Here is a 19,565-nt window from a genome sequence, read left to right as displayed (position 1 = left end):
GTGGAGTCCTCCAGTAACACACAGAGAACAGAGGCAAGTATGTGAGCAACAATGTTCACGGCATCAATGGCTGTTGAAGCAAATGTGGTTCAAAAACAAGTATATTTCCAGCCGTCCCCTTGTTTTACTGAGATGTATAGTTTAGACAGACAAATCAGCAGGACACAATCCCTCACTGGCTTCCCACTGGCAAAGGCTTTTGTGTCACCAAAAAACGATGTGTTTGATTGAATGTCTAGATAAGACCCACCACCAAGACTTAGAAACCTTAACATTTAAGCTATCAAATTCATATTTGTATTTTTTTTTATGTTGGATGCATATGGAGCCCATTATGTCCATTTTACAGTTCATTTGAGAAAATGTTTTTCAGAACAAGAATGTAAAGTATGTTTGAAACATGTTTAGCTTCAGCACCTCAACTTTGAGACAACTTCCCACATTTGTTTTCTACAACAGGCACGAAGTCAAACCTCAGCAAGAATATTACAGACCTCATAAGTGTGACATATGTGCTTTTAACATTGTTACAACCTTTACCACTACTAGGGTAAGTTGTAACAATTAGACAGAGGAAGTAAAACAGAGGTGACACAATGCAGTGTGCTCCTGGAGGTCTATTGATATCAAAGCACAAAATAAGAAGAACCCAGAGCAGTGTCTCTCGCTCTGTGACTCACTATAACTCAAATCCACTTTCTGTGGAGTGTGTGTGTGTGTGTGTGTGTGTGTGTGTGTGTGTGTGTGTGTGTGTGTGTGTGTGTGTGTGTGTGTGTGTGTGTTTGTGTAAAAGTCTACATGAAAACCTTTTTTTTTTTTTTTTTTAAACCATTAACAATATATGCTTAATTAACACTACCACTATGAAACTACAGAATGTGTGGGCTTATGTGAAAAGGATGTCAATGTATCTGTGATTGTGTGTGACTGCAGGTGTATACTCTTATTCAGAGTCACAATGGTGACAAATGAATGCTGGAGTGCACTCTGTCATCTTTGCCTTTATTCTTTTCTATGAACATCCCCTGGTCTGTCAGCTTCTGCAGTGATTTGCAGAATTTGTTCAGATCCCATGTTCCTTTGCAACTGATCTGACTGACTTTCCCTTCTTTGTATTCTCATCAGATGTTTGTTTTTTTTAAAGCCATTGGCAGGCACTCCTTTATCAGTCATTATTTTCCCCTGCCCATAGGCCTACTGTAAAAATGATTTAAAAAAACCCAAAACTGAATACTTATATGCAAAGAGATGGTTGTCATACTTCTTTCAGATGTGTTCCAACCCACCCTATTGTTTAACTGGCTGTATAAGCATAGTGGTTTGATATTAGCAGGGTTAAAATGCATCACATGTCGCCTGATAAACTACAATTGCGTCCACGCCATGTGATTTTATCTGCAATCGTATAAGTACGAAACAAAAAATTGTCTTGGTAAAAAACTGTACTTTCTTACTTTAAAATAATTGTTTTCCCCTCTATAGAATCTGTATGTGCCTGTTTACAGCCTTGAGAATCTCCATGTGGGTTCAGGTGGGATATGGGGAAACACTGACATTATAAAATTACTCCTATCTTGGTCCTCACTGGAGGAATTGGTGTTGTTACAACTCTCCCCATGTAACAACCATCCCCAGTCTTCACAGCAGTTGTTTTTTTTGCTGCCTTATGTTTATATTAGATGTACTTAGAATATATTCATGTGTGTAATAGATGTAGTCACATTGTATGAACCCTCTTGTATGTGGGTTGTGAAGTCAAAGTAACAGGTTTTCAGATTTGGGCTTTAAACGTAAAACATTGTTAAACATCTGTGTTCGTGTCTGTCAGTGTGACCGTTAGCATGCAGTCAGATGATACAACTTATGGTTGACAGATTTTTGGTTGATCCCACCTATTGTTATTTGAATACCGTTTGTACGATTTGATACAAGGTGAAAAAAAAAAAAAAAAAAAAAAAAAGTAAAGCAGAGAAGAGGATTGAAAGTGGGTTTAACACAGCTACAATCAAAACTGCTGCTCCTGATGCATGGGTGAATACAAAAAAGGTGAAAATCAGTCATGTCTGTCGGGTAGGAAAAAGGCTTTATTAACACGGCTGCATGACGACTGATAATCTGCCATACACCAGTCTGGATAGTTATTTATAGCTTGCAAGGTAGTGTGTGTGTGTGTGTGTGTGTGTGCGTGTGTGTGTGTGTGTGTGTGTGTGTGTGTGTGTGTGTGTGTGTGTGTGCGTGTGCACCCCACTCACCTCTTGTGGGTGACTCTTGCAGTCCTTGCAGACAGGAGGAGAGCAGTAGTGGTGAAAAACAGAACCGGACAGGTTGTCAATCATGTCGCCTTCCAATGAGTCCTTAATCAGTAGAGACACACTGTCCAGCCACTGGCTCTCCTGCAATACACACACACACACACACACACACACACACACACACACACACACACACACACACACACACACACACACACGGCATTGATCTTTAGGTTCGCATTGAGCAAAAAAAAGCACAGGAAGTACACTGTCCAAGAGTGGTATCCATCTTCTCATCTAACAGATGGCAAAATGCAATCAAACACATTTCCATCAATCATAGTGTTGAACTACTTCTTTAAGTTGCTAATGCTCCTGTCACACTACATGCAGATTGTGAAGTTAAATAGTGCAGCAAACACTTTTCACTGACTCTCCTGTGCCCTTTTCTTTCCCTTCACTGTCTCTTCCTCACTTCTTTTGGATAACATATGTACTGACTACATCATGTGAAGCTGGTGTTATTTTCAGCTGCTGATGGCAGATGCAAGACAGAGATCGGTGACTTTTGCTCGCTAAAAGGCGAGCAGGCAAAGGGGCAGACGAATGTCAAACATGTACGATTAATTGTGTGACTTAAAACAAAAACGGCATTAATCTACAGGGAGCTGGGGATTGGTGGCAGTGGAGGACCCGGAGGAAATGACAGATTCCTGCGTGATCATTTTAGTCACTTGGATTTTATGGTTTTTGATTTTAGTTTCTTAGTCTGGCTTTCTCTTCCAGGTTACATGTCTCCACATATGCTCTCCCAGTCCCTCGGTGGCACGTCTGCAGTTCAAACTATTTGCTCCCTCCAGTACCTTCTCTTTCCTACTATTTCTCTCCATATAAACTGCTAAAGGGTGTGAGGTGAAAGGGGCAACTGCAGTCGATGGCCAGTTCTTGGCAGCACTCACGATGTACTGAGCACACACATACACATTGTGTCAAGTGCTGCAAGACGCACAGCGAGGGGTGAGGCAGCCTGATTGATTGGCCAGGCTGGGGGCCGTGGTTGTGGTAAATGGTGCCCATGACCCCGTTTGATTCTCTGCACTGCTACCTGCTGTCTCCTATCCGAAAATCTCAGAACTACACATTGTGCATCATCATCATCCCCCCCCAAAAAAAAAATCAGTATATGACAATTTAATAATGCTTTCACATCTAACAGTGTTGCCTAGGTAGCATAAAAGGAGATTCCACCGACCTAAAGTATTTTCAAAGTGCAGTGGCCAAGGAGGCTGCAGCTGTCGAACAGCACACAACAGTGTTTCTTTTTCACTGAGTACCACAATACTGCTGTTGGATAGAAGCCATCAGTGTGTTTATTGTGTGCGTTAAACAGAAGGCACAAAAACACATTCATTTCTGGGTAAAATAATCGAAGCCGGCAGATATGTGGGCTGGTGATGCATTCAAACGCTCTAGTTATTTCCAGTAAGTGCGGGACGGCAGTGTTTGGTTTGACACAACAATACCCTGTCGAAATCCAAGTACTGCAGTTGTAAGATTACTATATTTTAGTGTACTAAGGAAAGTACGTGATTTAGAGCACAGCCTGAGACACTGGCAGCCATTAACACAATATTTGGCCACTTGTGCTGAGGTAATCTTTTCTTCATTTTTTACTAATTCCATCTCATTGCATGATTACAGCAGTATGAGTGGCTTCCAGGAGAGTCTGTCTGAAGATGATAACTGTTTATCATCAGTTGGCAACTGTTTATTATTTACCACTCGATAAAAAGTGTTTTTCCTCTCTTGGTGTTGTTGACTTTTACTTTCTGAGGCCCTGCAAGCCTCATCCTAACTAATTACAACTAGTGTGCATCCACTTAATGACAGTGAGTTAATGACTGCCTTTTATCTAAATGTTTTGTTCACAAATCACCACAACCTCCTCGTGCTGGAGTAATTAGCAAAGTCTTTTCAGGAGCACAAAAAAATTCAACAGCTTCTGAATAATATCGGCCTGGCTGTCGTTCCTGGAGTTGTTTTGGAAGGAGTTGACACCAAATGTTGCATCTTCTTATACGTGACATTTCTGCAAACCTCTGTGAACCTAAAGGTGAAGGAGGCATATGACAGCAGAGGCAAAAGGATGAAAGTCATACTGCATAGTTTTTCCTTTCTGGACTCTGGACTTCCACTTATGAGCTGTACATCATTTTCCAAAATAGCCGACCGTCTCCACAGGGAGCCTTAATGATCTCTGGGGATCTAATGAGTCAACTGCAAAAGAGATTCTGTGACTATTCAGTATGTTAACAGTAATACAATTGAAATAAGTTGAGTGGCTCTAATGAGCTTTGTGTTTCACTTGGCTTGTTTGCCTACTCATTTCAAATATACATATATATATATTTTCATCAGGGGGGTATTCAGTATGGGTCTGCTTAATGCTGACTTGTGCTCATTTGTTTTGCTCACGTAGGGACTAAAAACAAACTGAAAAGGACTGACCTGCTTTACTTTCTCTTAATTATTATTATATAAGAATTCTTATGCAAATATTTTTTAATTTTGTTTATATTTTTTTGCTGGTTGTATGTTTCTTGTGTATACTGGTTTACTGCAGTCATCATGTTTATTGTGATGGTGTTTTTCTTGGCCATGTGTTCTTAATATCAATATAAACGCACATAAGAACAGACCCTACATTGTGCTTTTAATCTGTAAATGCTGGCTAATCAGAATAGAGATTAAAAATACAGCGCAGTTAAAAAAAAAGACCATCAAAAGAGCTCCTCCCCTTTCTTGTTCCAGCTCTCTTTTTACTCCGTTCCTGGTTAAAAATACCAGTAGGCTGTCAGACAATGAGCAATAAGCACAATGGGACCGTGGTGAAGGCTGCCACCCACTCAACCTCACAGCTGTTCCAAAGTCAGCCTCTGTCGCAGCTCCCTCATTCCTGCTCGCTCACCCTTTGATTCAATGTCATTATTTTAGATGGATGACAAAGTTAATTTCTTTCCTTATTAGATAGTTACTAACAAACCCATGTTTTTTTTTGTGTTTTTTTTTGCTGAAAGGATCCTGTCAGAATCTGATTCCAGTTTCTGAAGCTGTAGCTAAGGGGAATATCACACAATATGATGGTTGGGTTGGTCAATGGTGAAATTTGGGGATTAGAAGTGGCCAGTCGATGTTGACGGCACAGAGAAAACAATCATGTTGGAGGCTGTCTCTGAATTTGTTGGTACATTTACACGTTAGCACATGTAGTGCACATGGCTGTTGGGCACTTACCCAAAATAACATTTGAATGCATCACCTTCCAAACTCTCTGCTGGCTTTGTTTGGTAATTTTACCTAAACATTAACATGTTTTCATGCCTCCAGTTTCACGCACACAATGAAGATACTGAAGGCCTCTATCTGACAACAGTCAGTCCCTCCAGGAAATCGCGATCAATAATTAACACAAATTCAAACAAACTTCACAATATTTCCAGGAGCTTGCAAATTTTCAAAATTCTTGCGGTTTTTCAGCAAAAACAAGCCGTTAGCAGAAAATGTGCTGAAAGTATTAGGGCATTAAGTAAGTCTTTTCAGACAAAACTCACTTTATTAACACAAATAACTCCTTATTTACAGTCAGTATGGTTTTCCTCCTCTCATCTTCTCACCAAAATAAACTCGTAATAAGTGGAAAAAATGGAGGTGGCGGGGTTTGCGGAAAATGTGGCCTTCACAATAAAATGTTCTCATCAAACATTTATTATCAATGGACGTGATTACATATTACTGTATGCTACAGACAATGTGTAAGTTTTAAATTGTAAGAGACTGCATTTTGTTTTTGTGAATACAGCGAGCCTGTGTTAAATTAACATGAATTAAAGAGCATCTAAAGCTCTTATTTTGACCGCTGATGTAGTAGTTGTTTCTATATTAGTCACAGACTGTGTTCTGTAAAGCTGCGCCACTTTTATGATTTATTCTCGTAACATTTAGTTGCATAGTTCTCTAAGTTCAATAAATAAATTTAAAAAAAAAAGATTAGAACTAAAATATTTCTGTGATGTGCAGCATGATTAATATCACAGGAAGTAATTACATATTTATTCCTTTATCACGTAGTCTTTAAAAAAAAAAAAATCTAATTTCACACACTTATGCACTTAAAATAGTGGGTGTTAGTACGTAAGTACGCCACACAGCATAAGTGTGTAAGTATGTAATTTGAGACACAGCCATAGTGTGGCGTTTAAGGTGGCATTTTTATTTTTTTGCCACTTGAGCGCAGCAGATCTGCCTGTAAACGTATTGACATATTGACAACTAATAAAGTCAAAAATGTGGTAAACATGTAAATAAATATTGTTTACAGAGAGTTGCGTTTCTGCCAATGCAATACATCTGGGTTTACTGTTTAATCTAATTTCAGCGCGGGTTTGGCCTCAACCAAATCAAACTAAAAGAAATGAGTAAAAATAAAGTGTCCCATTAAGCCGGGTAACTGAGAAACAGCACAATAAACTGGTGGTGAAATTCAGGTTATTTTACACAATTCAGTAGGCTTAATTGCAGAGTGATTTAGCCAGTTTAATTTACAGCTACTACAATTACTATTTTTACATTATAAGTGGACAATGTGAAAGAGGTTGCACAAAGTGGAAAAACCCACAAAAATCATCAATGCACTCTCGGATCCCGTCAGATTTTCTGACTGTTTCAGCATTGTGTTTTATTTCTGTAGGCCCTCAGCTTTTATTCACTCTCACAGCTTTTACCATTTCTTTATTTTTTTTTACTGTTTTCAGTCAAAATAAATAAACACCCTTGTACATTACCTGCACATCATCAAACAACAAACTGAGTTAGAAATTGCAGGTGAACATACAGTATAATGCTGGGGTGTTAGCAGTTTAAAAGTTTGATGGTGCAGGTGGGGACCAAAACAGAACTAGAAGGAGAGTGAATGTGCAACTATGCAAGCAGGCCCCAAGCAGGTTAATTTTGGTCTCAATTCCACTATAGTTTTGTCTCTAAATCCACAATCTCCTCTCTATTGTAGTACAATCTTTTTACTAGTACTAATGCAACATCTCTAATATTGCATTATTTAGTGGGTTAAACAAACTGCAGATTAGAAATAGTCATACGATTTGGGATTTCTTGCCTTTGTGTTAGTGATAAAGGTCTTTTCCAGATTTAATTTGATGAATATATCGGCTGTCAATTCCAGACTACATAAATAAATAAAGAGATAGAAATTATGTGAGAATTGTTGTGGAAGCTTTGTAGGTATAAAACTCAGCTTGCACTTGTGTTTACAGGGTCATGTCTAATTAGTCACCTTGCAGTTTGCTTGGAAATGCTGCCCAAACAAATCGAAGTGAAGGAATAAACACTCCACCATTGACTTGCTTGGTCCAAACACACCTTTAGTCACTTCCCACAGTCATTCAGGGAGTCAACCACAGTCACTCATTCAGTCAGGCCCTTGCTCATTCACTTGGAGCAACAGTCTCTTGGTTACTTTCCCAAACTGCAAACTTAACTCTCCTCTCACTTTCTCTCTTCTCACTTTCTCTCCCTCCTCATGTTGCTGCTGATTTTCATTCATATTTGTTCTATTTGTCGGTTTTCTCTATTTCGTCTCCCCTCTTCTTTGTTTGTCTATCTACTGGTTCCTGTCTTTCTGCCTCAGTGGGGCCACTTCTGGTTCTCATCAGTAGGTTCTGATGGTGATTTTATGTGTGATTATAAATGTAGCCTGTTCTGACTTGGCTGTTTGAGATGCAGCAATCAGGGAGCTGAAGAATGAGAGCCAACACTGCCGCTGCCCACAGTGATGGTATTTTTAGAATGCTGGAAACAGCGGCCATTTAGTATCTTTGCACATGTGTGCACGGTGGTCCTCTGCATATCTCCTCTGCTGTGCTTTTTGTATGTTTTAGCATGTCTTTGTGCATGCGTGTAAAAGCCACCAGCACCTTATATTTGCACAAGTGGGACAGCTGCATCTCATGATTAAGAACAATTCCAGCTGATGTGCAACCCCACAGAGTCTGGCTGGATAAGCAGCATCAGGTGATGCATTAGGTAAAGTTAATGAGATCATGAACTAACCACGATAAACATGCCAATCATGCATTGTGTAGCTGAGTGTCATGACATGTTTATAGCCTGTTAAATAAAGTTTTGTTATCAATAGGGCTGCAACTAATGAGAGCGGCAACAGTTACTCAATTAGCCAATCGAAAGGAAATGAATCACCAACTATTCACCAATATCTTTTCTTGAAAAACTGCCAAACATTTGATGGTTTCATGTTCTTAAATTATGGATTTGTTCCTTTTTGTGGTCTTATATTATGGTACTTTGAATAATTTGGTGTTTTGGGCTGTTTGTCTGATAAAACTAGAAATTGAATACAGTCACCTTGGTGCTCAAGAAGATTGTGATGGGCGGTTTTCACTGTTTTATAATGTTTTATAAACCAACAATTAATGAAGAATATACTTGGCAGACTAATTAATACTGTCAACAAGCTTTAGTTTAAACCCTATTTTCTTAATCAATGACCTCTTTGTTATTTTCTATTATCCAATGAATTGTTTAGTTCAGTTGGTTTAAGATGGGATCTGCGAATTACTTGTGTTTTTGGATCAGCAGTCAAAAAATAACAAACAAACCCACACATTTTAGAATCAGAAGCCACTGAATATTTGATATTTTTGATAATCACGATAGTTATTTGATTATTTTTTTTTGTGAGCTGAGTGCCTGGTTAATGTATAATTGCAGAAACTACTGTCTGAATTTTCTACCTTCCCCACTGTAGGTGAGACTGCAGTATGTGTTACCTTGAATAAACTATCAAAGTATCAAAACAAAACAGCGCTCAGTCTGTGACTGTCTGAAGTGGCACTACAAGCTGTAACTCATAAAATGTATTATCACAGTCAGTTATTAGATTGATAATCTTGTCATTATACTGTTGAATGTGACTCAGAGACTGATGACTCATCTGCGTGGCACTACTATCTGAATTCAGAGAGGGTGTAATGTTTGGATACAGTTTGCAGCTCGGCGTTCAGCAGACTCACAGCTCACTGTTAGCTTGTTGCTTGTGATCCCAAACTGAGAACTGTCCAGCACGTAGGTTGTAACCACATGTGGCAGTATAGTATAAGCAGGACATTGGTTTCTATCTTTTTTTTTTTGTTGAAATGTTGAACATTTGAGTCAAACACTTTAGTTTATACAGTCTTCAAAAGAAATCTAGTTTCAAGTTAAATCGTAGCTTTTTATTTTTTATTTTTAGACATCTCAGTCATACACTATATCCCAGCCTTTTAGTGACCATATATCATTGTGAAGTTGCAAAGCTGTAAGCAACTCTATCAAGACTGTGTCGGAGAGATTTTGACATATCTATTAAGATAATCAGTAATCTCTGTGGTCATCATTTTCCTTTAATTACTGGTACAGTAACGCTCGGTGAAAAAGAAAGTAGAAAGTATATCACAAATAAACTAAAATGGGTTTCATAGGAACTTTGTGTATTGAGATTAAATGTCTTTTCACTGACTGTGTTGTGACTCAAGTAAAAAAGACGGAAAAATGAATATCGTTATCAGATCAGACACTTCAACAATTCATAAAAAAGTTATTTGCTTTCTCACCACAATTATCTGCATGTAGTAGAAGTAAGTGTTCTTTTCATTTTTTTCGTTTTTGATACCAGTTCCTTTTTCAGAACCAGTTTGATAAAAAAATAATTTTAAGAAAAATTAAATAAAATTTACAGTACCAATCTTTGGTTTTCATGCACATTAGAGGGGGAGAGTGTGACATAAGTTGTTTGCTGTAGCCGCAATTAACGAATGTCCCCTAAATGTCTCATGCTATCAGTGGACACTCGTTGGCTGCACATAGAGAAGCCTATAGTTACGACAGCGGATGTAACAGACAGATATGCGATGTGGCCAAAATCAGTTTGGAAAGAGTGAAATAAGGTGTTCCAATGTGATATTTACTGAGTGGTTTTATGTACGTCGGAGGACCACACAATTAGAGGCTACACATGGTAAATGCTGCTAAGTTTTACAACAAAAATGTGTTGGTGTGGAAAATGTCAAGCCATTGAACTTTGGTGCCAAAGGACATGACATTTTTTTCAATAATAGATAGATAGAACAAAGCATTTCGGTCAGTGCCGTAAAAGTATTGAATTTGGGTGCCCAGACCTGTCTGCATGAATATGGGTGTATAAAAAAAGTGAGCAGTAGTGAACAGTAATTACTCTCCTGAATGTCCTGAATGAAAGTCCACTTACCTGAGCAGGAGAATAGAGGCGACATCGATGGTGTGCGTGTCCCTCATAAGCTGCACTGCCTCCTCCTCCATCTCGCAGCGGTGTCATGCCCCCGCCACTTGGACCCCCGACTGTCCCCGCTGTAATTGCACCAGACGCAGCGCCGCCTATGGCCGCCCCGCTCGCAGCACCACCTGTGGCCCCAGCAATAGCTCCGATGCCCCCGATCATGCAGCAGAGGCCCCCCTGAGCCAGCTCCATCTCGATCTCGGCGTCCATCTCGGCGTTCTCCTGAGCCTCCTTGTTGGAATCGTCCAGATGCTTCATGAGCACGGCGACCACCACGTTTATCAGAACGAACTGAGCGGTGAGCACGAAGGACACGAAATACATCGGGGAAATGAACTGCAGTCCGGCATGGCAGTCGTAGTCGGTGCCCGAATGACCCGGTGGGCACTCCCTCAGGGTGTCCTGGTGGATAGAGGGATATGGGAGAGCTTGGGGTTGAGGCAGGGTTGATACAGTGTCAGCATGTTGTGAACAATTCTCTTCACCATCTCATAGAGCCCAACAGTTCAACAGTGCAACATCTCAAAACATTCAGTTCAGTGGAAAATAATATAAAATGAAGAAGTTGCAAATCCAGCACCAACACCTTTGGCATTTTTGCTTCACATATGACATACACTATTTTTGAAATATTAAAGTTTCATTTAAATATTCAGCCAATAATTCAATAAACTGTTGTCATGTCGACATGTTTAGGAGCAATTATCAATACAAAGGCTGAGACCAATATCAGTGTGGTTTGCATAAATCTGAATCTTATCTTCGGGGAACTATTTCATGAGTATTTCTGTGTACGTATGTTAGACACGAGACTCAGTGCAGCACTCCAAAAGCAATTTGTAATGTCTTGTCAGAACACGTTGTCAGACTTTCACAGCACCGAAAAAGATCTTTGCAGACAGTCAATCACTTTTTCTAAGAGCCTGATCAGCTCTGATTAACCGTTGGATATAAGCTGTTCTAAAATTCTGAGAGCTCCAGGTACTTGACTGTGATTAGAGAGTGAAGATTTTGTGAATGTAAATGTTCTTCTTTATTCATCCTCTAAAGGCTTTGAGTGCACTTTTTTTTTAGATCATCTTCGCTAAAGGACACGGTCATTATTAATTTGTTTCCTCCACCGAAATATCATCTGGTCCAGGAATTTGAACTGAAGACCTTCAATTACAATTCTGCCTCTCAGCTTCTTTCACAGCTGAGATTGGTAAAATATATTTGAGCAGCTGAAAAAGTAGGACAATATGTGCGTTTATGGATTCCTTTATGCATTTCATAGATTTTCAAATCAAGCTGCTTCATACAGTCTCCATTCTGATTGACCCTAATCAAAGACAACATGTGCTGATTCTACTGTTGGAGACGATGTTACAGTGAGGAAAGTGAAAACCAACCATGTTGATGTTCTCAATGAAAAAACCCAGTCCACATGAGAGATGTGAACCTTTGTCAACGTGAATACACATGACTGAATTCTCTCAAACCAAAGTACCTTCATGATGCCATTCCAGTTGTCACCAGTTGAAACTTGGAAGAGTGTGAGGAAGGCCATTCCGAAGTTTTCAAAGGTCGCATGGCGGCTCATTCCTTCACAGGGGTAGTCGGCGTTACACACTGGGAGGAGACAACGAGAGGGGAAAGAAGGGACTTAAAGAGCCTGGAGAGAGACCGAACTATTCCATTTATACTTGGCGGTACACATCATTTCACATCATGTTTGTGTAGAGCAGGGTTCTCCAACCTTTTCACCTCAGAGAGTGACTCTAATAAAATGAATGTGACCAATGGCTACTCATGTAGCTCTCGGACACTAACATGTATTCACATAGTTGAGCTACACCAAACCAGCTGAATACCCTTTTTTTTTATTAATGTGAACAATAACAAACTGATACTCAACACACATACTCGACCAGTAGTGGTTGGAGACTCCTGGTGCTGATAAACAAACCTTTCTTTATTTGACCAGTCAAAACAAAAATGAAATTGTTAAGCCACACAATGAGACACGTGGTAGCTCAAGACCTACCGAGCTCTCCAAACAGCTCCACCCCCAGAGCAGCATAGATGAAGAACAGCAACATGAAGAGCAGGCCCAGGTTTCCCACCTGTCACAAAACAAATAAAAAATAAATAAACACTGAAGTCAGTTGAGTTGGGTCTGACTTTGTAGATACTGATTCAGGGGATATCCCTCCTACTGCTAGACCCACTGTAAGTCAACGTGTCCGAACATTTGTTCTTTTGTGGCCATATTGAAAATTCTGACACCAGAATCTTCGAGGTGTTTTTTATAATCATTTGTTATTGTCCATGCAAAACCTGATTTTTTTTTTAATGCAAAAACATGCACAGAAATAAACAAACTTCATTGTCGCTATTTATCTTTTCATCATGGTGTTAACAGCATTTACTGAGGATGTACTTAGAGGCAGGATGCAGATATTGTTGCAGATGTTTCCCTGGCCCAATCCCGATCTCCATCCCAAGGCCTAAACATTAAACCCTCGGGGACTTAATTGACGCTGCCTGTGTGCAGAGCTGCACTGCTTGAGTGTTTGAGGAGGGCTTGCAATGGTACACAAAGCAAAATACGACACACCATTGTGACATCTCAGTACTTTGAAAGAAGGCATGGTCGTTGGAAAAGAAAGAACACCACACTTCAAAAATGTATCTTACAATTTGCTGCTGTACCAAAACTTTATATGTTTGACTTTACAACGTTGCAATGAATAACTACAGCAACACGTAGCCAGGTACTGTCAATTAAATATTCACTTTATTGATTGCTTATGAATTTTTGAGATGCTGTGTCAGGCTTTGAAGAGGTTATGGAATGAAACAGGCTCATCCGGGACCTCGCAAACATTTTATCAGATCAGAAAAAAACAGCAAACAACCAAACTGGAAATAAACACAGTATGAGCTACGACCAAAAAACTCCAGCCTAGAATCAAGGATAATTAAAGTTAGGGAAAGTTTTACATGCTGACTTCTTAACAGGTGTGGATTAATCCGTGTAGAGACTCAAACCGTCCACAAATGGTGATGTGCAATGCAAATGGATAAAGAACCCCCTGAGGTGCGATAGCAGGCGCGAGCAGCACACCATTAGCTCAGTCACTTCACAGGAAAGGCAGTGGGGTGCTTTTGAATACGTGACTGTACAATTCTATTAAACGGGTATATAAATGCAGAGCGGAGTGGGATGTATAGTTTTTATTGGAGGAGAGGGTCAGAGGGAAGAAAGATAGGAGATAATGGGGGAAGGAGAAATACAGGAAATTTGGAGAGGTTAGGTAAAGCCTGAGGACAGCTTTCTGTTCTTTCCCAGTTGTGCATGTTCATCTTTCCAGGTGGATGTTAAAAGCCACGACGAGCCCTGAAGCAGTTTCCAGAATGTAACTTAAACCCCTGTGATGTCTTTAGATCCCTCGAAAAGAGAAGGAAAGAACAGCACAGGGATGAGGATAAGAAAGAGCTTGCTAGATGCGATGGAAGCATTAAGGCTGGCAACCAGGCAACTGAGGCTTAAGAGAAACACAATCAGATCAGAATGTGTAGCTTTTGGTTTCCATAGCAAACCTGCACTGATCTGCCAACTAAAGCTGTTTACTTAAAATGTTCATTATACTAATGAAACATGCGTCATGGTGAGACACATTTTGTTTTCTTACAATTGGGTTTGTACATAATGGTACCCAAGTCACACCAACACATTAAAGGTCATTCCACCCACTTCGAACTGCAGAGGAACAACAAGCCTCTTCGATAAAATGGTTCAAATGTTGTCAGGGAAAGAGGGACTGAGACACCACAATGTTTCTATTTACCTGTGGAGGATGTTCTCTATGTGTTTAAGCAAGAAATCAAATTTAGAGTGAGAATGTTTCTGTTGCACATGAACAGAGTGCAACAGAGCAATGTGAATTCAGCAGGGGTAAGCAATCATTGTTTTAAGTATCACAATTTATGTCACTTGATAAAAAAAAAACACATCTGTGCTGTGCACGTTTTTCTGACTACATGTATGTGCGCTATTGCTATTTCACATTGTACTGTACTAGTACACATTGGTTTTTGTGTCAAACTCAGGAAATCAGCAGAGGAGACCCTTTAAACACTTCAAATGTAATGGCAATGAAGCAATGAGCCCGGAGAGGAGTTTTGAGTGTCATTTACGTTTCATGATGGACAAGAACATCTCTGTCTGAGACTGAAGAAGGCTCACAACTGGGTGGATTTTCTTTGACATGTATGGTTGTTCACCTGAATTCATCCTCTATTGGGGTCACACGCCAATTGATATAATGTAATCCTAATGATGCGTAGCAAAGTATTACCCAGTGCCTTAAATGGGAGAAATTATATGACAGCCGCTCACTGGATTTACAGGGAATTAATCCATTGTTTTTGTGACTTGCACTTGAAGATGTTTATCTCCTGGCTTTTTACATATTGACTTTTTATTGGTAAAATTCACCTTAAAAAAATGATGTATATATGTGAAAATGGAAATTATTTAAGAATGGAGCTCACAAGCAATAAGCTGATGGTTCATTATCACAGCACCATGCAGGCAGATATAAAACAAAATGTCTGTAAAAAAAGATACAATATTGTAGGACTGCTGAGAACTAGTTTGTGCTTTAATCCTCATATCATTGAAAAATGTTATCAATGTTATTGTATGCATTGTATGCATCAGTGGGGAAAAAGGCTAGACTGGTAATGTACTGTATTTTTAAACACAGCCTGTAACATTTAACAAATGTAACATTTAAGAAAAATATGACATGATGTAAAATATATCCTTCTATCAGTGTTTATAATTCTCCAAAAAAAAAATTCTTTGATGATTTTGTGATGTATTTATATCAACAGCAATTTCTGTTGTGGTCTAAGCCTCTACCACAAAAACAAGTGGGACTAGAGTTAAATTGGATGGAAAAAGGGACTAAAGCAGGGGGGATTTCTGTGACTGTAATTCCACATCCAGTATATTGTATCTTGTTTGCTCATGTTAAAAAATGTTAAATAAAAAAAAAAAATATACAAGAAGAAAACAACAAAACTTAATGTACATTTTTTTTTTTTTAATGTGAATAAAGATACGCAGGTACGCTGCAGGTAAGAAGCAGCAGAAGAAAACAAATAATGTCAAATTATATTAGCACTGTAAGGAGAAAAGCAGTAACTTTTTGTACAGTGTGTTCTGTGACCTTTTAATCTTATTATGTAAATGTAATATGTATCGCTGCATGCATCATTTTAAAAAAACCTCCATTTCACTTTTCCTCGTCTCACATTATGTACCGCTGGAAAGAGTTCGAATTTGTCTTTGCTTTAGCACAATATTTGTTTTGTAGCTTGACAAGGCTTACATGGATTTTACAGAGAACCTCCAAGAATTGTATTTTTTTGTATCTGCAACTTTTGTAATCTTTGAAAACATTAAGAAAGAAACAAAATGATTTCACATTTGATACATCCATTAAATCTTTTTGCTTTTGTTGTGGGGTATCTTTGTACTGTTTGTTGTCCTTGTGTGTGCATACTGTACATTTATGGCTTCTGATCTCAGACCTTGTACTGGATTCCAGTTTATTCTCGTGTGTAAACAACAGTCAAAGATAATCACTTCCAGTGAGGCTGCCAGGTGACCAGCAGACAGGCAGCAGAGATGTGCTCTATCAACTTTTGGTTTAAAAAAAAATTGTTACAATGCTCTTCAATAAACATTAAACTAGCACAAATAAATATTTTAAAGTCAGGTTCTATTCTGTGTTTTTCTTATTGGACACAAAAAAAATAATCTAAATCAACAATGAATCTATCCTTTCATAAACCACTTTATTATAAATCTAAAACCTGACTAAGCTTGTTCCTCTGAGACATGGAGCTCTAGTGTCAAAAATGGACGATGTACTGGGTTGTATGCTCCAACATTTCCATATACAGCACGTCACGGGTCACTGTATTATACCTCGAGCCGGTCCCACATACACTGTCCTGCTCCTTTAAATACTCCCTAGAGAACCAAAACTGCGGCTGTGAAATGTTCCTAATGAACTAAGTATTTACTCCTGTTTGAAACATTACGGCACCCTGCTGTGAGAGTATAATATTTAACCTCATTAAAATACAAAAATGTATTTTTGTGATTCATTTCTAAATATCTATGTCTTTAGTGGGAATTCATCTTTTTAGTTGAAAGCCACAGACAGAGTCAGGAAGTAATGAAAGCAAACTTATGGACTGACGGTTTTGGCCCTTTCATAAGATTTTTTGACATTAACAAAGATACAGAATAGTGGCGCTAACAGGCAACCTCTGGAGCTGAACAATTTAGCTAAGTGCCAGAAACTACAGTTGCTCAAATGGCCACTTGAGGCTGGCTTCAGAAGAGAGTCATCCCCCACAGACCCCCATATTCAATTTGGCCAACTTTACAGTAGAAATAAACATGTTTACAGCCTGATACAAAAAATGGTTCACGTCGCTATAGCTATAGTTCATGACAACTGGACAATAGGAGGTTACATTATATAACTCACCCTTTTAAATTGCATCAAAGCTTAAAATTACATTTAATAAAGGGTGGGGCTTTGAGTGACAGGCGGGTGATGTCACAGTTGGCTACCTACCTGCACGTTTCAGCCACCACGCTTCATTCGGGCTGCCTCAGCTCTGCCTACACACCAACTCCTTTCCCATTTTTTTTAATTGGCTGGGAGAAAAGCTGAGCTGAGAAACCTTGACGTCATGTATAGTCCATAATTGGCACCAACTGAAAGCAGTTCATTGCCATTTATGATTTGAATGGCAGAAGGTATGATGTCTCTGATAGACTGCAATGGGCCTAAGTCACCGGCAATCAGTTCAACCATTTTTCAAACTAACGGTACATATATCTTTGTCATATATCTGACAAAGAGCTTTTCTGCCACTCACGCAATATTGCATCTGTCTTCATCATTCAATACCATTACTGCTCTGGGTATATGAAACACAACTAATCAATAACTGAACTGATGGAGTCAGACGGACACAAAGTGAAGCCTGAACAGGTCATATTGACACACAGATGCTGAAGGAGTTAGGAGAGGCAAACACAAGATAAGTGATGGTGTCTTAAAACTACTGGGATTGCAACATGATTGTCCACAAATAAATCTAAACTATTGATGATGTTCTTTTCAGGTAAGACTACAGTTACTGAGTTCACAAGAGATGTTATTAAACTTTCTTGAATCCCTTGGCTTTAAAGCAGCTCCGCTAATTCCAAAGTTCGGGACAAACAGAAACGTCTATTAATAAAAGCTAAGACTTAAGAACAGAAAGTATTTTTGTGTACCAACAGAGGAGAACATTTTGCTGCTCTTGTCTCATTAACAGCAGTGGGCATGAATAATCTTACGTGAATGCCACAAAGGTCTTTACTTTTCCTAAGTAACTGAGAAGAACGGAGGAAAGTTAGCAAGGTGCCATAACATTGTGGGCAAAAATTTAGTCATAACTCTCAGGGAGCGATTATCGACGCCGGTCGTTTATTGTCTCACAAATGTTAATTAACTCCTGGGTGTCCTTGTGATAAGCTAAAGGGGGGGGGGTGTCTGTGAATGTGTATGTATGTGTGTGTGTGTGTGTGTGTGTGTGCGTGTGTGTGTGTGTGTGTGTGTGTGTGTGTGTGTGTGTGTGTGTGTGTGTGTGTGTGTGTGTGTGTGTGTGTGTGTGAGACGACACATACCTGAGGCAGAGCCTGGACTACGGTGTCGAGCAGAGCTCTCATGCCGGTTGCCATTTTCAACAACTTCAACACTGAAGAGGGATCACAGAGGGTTAGACAACAACATCCTCCACAAAACCTGCAGTGTGTAATTCTACGTATGTGTTGCGTGATGCTTTGGACATGTGTGTTTGGGTGACAAACATCCGACAACATCGGAGGGATAGATACAAGGTAGGCACAAGTTGTTTCTATGAACAAAGCGGACTGTTTTCTTTGTGTTTTCTGTTGGTAAACTTGGAACCTGTTTCAACGTGGGATGCTGGGCTGTAAGTATCTGAGGCCGAACTTTCAAGTGGTGAAGGAACTACCACAGTGGTTCGTAGTATACTGAATGGTAACGATTGGTCAAAAATGAGCCTCAATACTGCTACAGCCTGAAATAAAGCTTTTCTGTAAATTATTTTAGTATTACGTTTTATATTACATCTAATTTAAATCTAATAAGTTCGTGCAGACCATCATTTACTTTTACCATTGAGTATACAATGGAAAGTAAAATATAACATCATAATGATTGTGAATTTAAACCAGTTTCAAAGTACGAGAAGGAGGAAGAGTGAAAGATGCGGGGGCATTTTAATATTCTTTCCTACAGATGCACAACTCATTTAATATTCAAAAAGAGCGTTAAAGAATTTTCCCAGAGGAGAAGAAAGCCTAAAAGTCACCAGTAGCCCTCGCACTCATCATCAAATACCCCACTTACTTCTTAATTACCACTGGCTGCTGTTTAATTAGCATACTTCCTATGGGTCCACTCAGCGGTCCCTGAGCAGTGTTATGGAGGGCAGAGGGCGATGGTAAGAGGGCGAGGATTAAGAGATTGATGTAATTAGCCTTTATCCTCCTCGGTGAAATGTTAAGAGTAATTGGTGTGGCCCAAAGAGCTGGTTCTGTAATATCCCGTGAATAATAAGAACACAGGTGCCAAATGAAAGTCATATTAAAAACGAGAGCGACTGAAAGGATAAAAAAAAAAAAAACACAATAATATCAGAAATGCCTTTATTCAGGCACACAATACTAGCATTGTACATGACACATGCACATGAGGTATGAAATTAAATATGTGGTAATGTCTGTGTTTCAATGAGCTTTGTCTCCAGACTAAAGATCACAGTGTAGACATGCTAAAAGG

The 19,565-nt window shown here is 39.2% G+C and overlaps 1 protein-coding gene across 1 annotated transcript in view; it reads right to left on the bottom strand.

The window, feature by feature from the left end:
• Nucleotides 1-19,565, bottom strand: part of LOC138208799 (voltage-dependent T-type calcium channel subunit alpha-1I-like) — a 139,823-nt gene that overhangs the window by 14,392 nt on the left and 105,866 nt on the right. Inside the window, exons 28-32 of the mRNA XM_069166920.1 lie at nt 18,386-18,456; nt 12,662-12,740; nt 12,125-12,246; nt 10,588-11,037; nt 2,253-2,393 (exon numbers count right to left, since the gene is read on the bottom strand). Coding sequence (XP_069023021.1) covers nt 2,253-2,393; nt 10,588-11,037; nt 12,125-12,246; nt 12,662-12,740; nt 18,386-18,456 — 863 coding nt within the window. The remainder of the gene's footprint in view (nt 1-2,252; nt 2,394-10,587; nt 11,038-12,124; nt 12,247-12,661; nt 12,741-18,385; nt 18,457-19,565) is intronic.

The sequence above is a fragment of the Embiotoca jacksoni genome, unplaced genomic scaffold (assembly GCF_022577435.1).
Source record: "Embiotoca jacksoni isolate LCO1_2020_lvr unplaced genomic scaffold, fEmbJac1.0.p SCAF_4, whole genome shotgun sequence".
In the NCBI taxonomy this organism is placed as follows: Eukaryota; Metazoa; Chordata; class Actinopteri; family Embiotocidae; genus Embiotoca; species Embiotoca jacksoni.
Note: the sequence above shows the minus strand (reverse complement) of the source record. Positions and strands in the feature narration are given on the sequence as shown.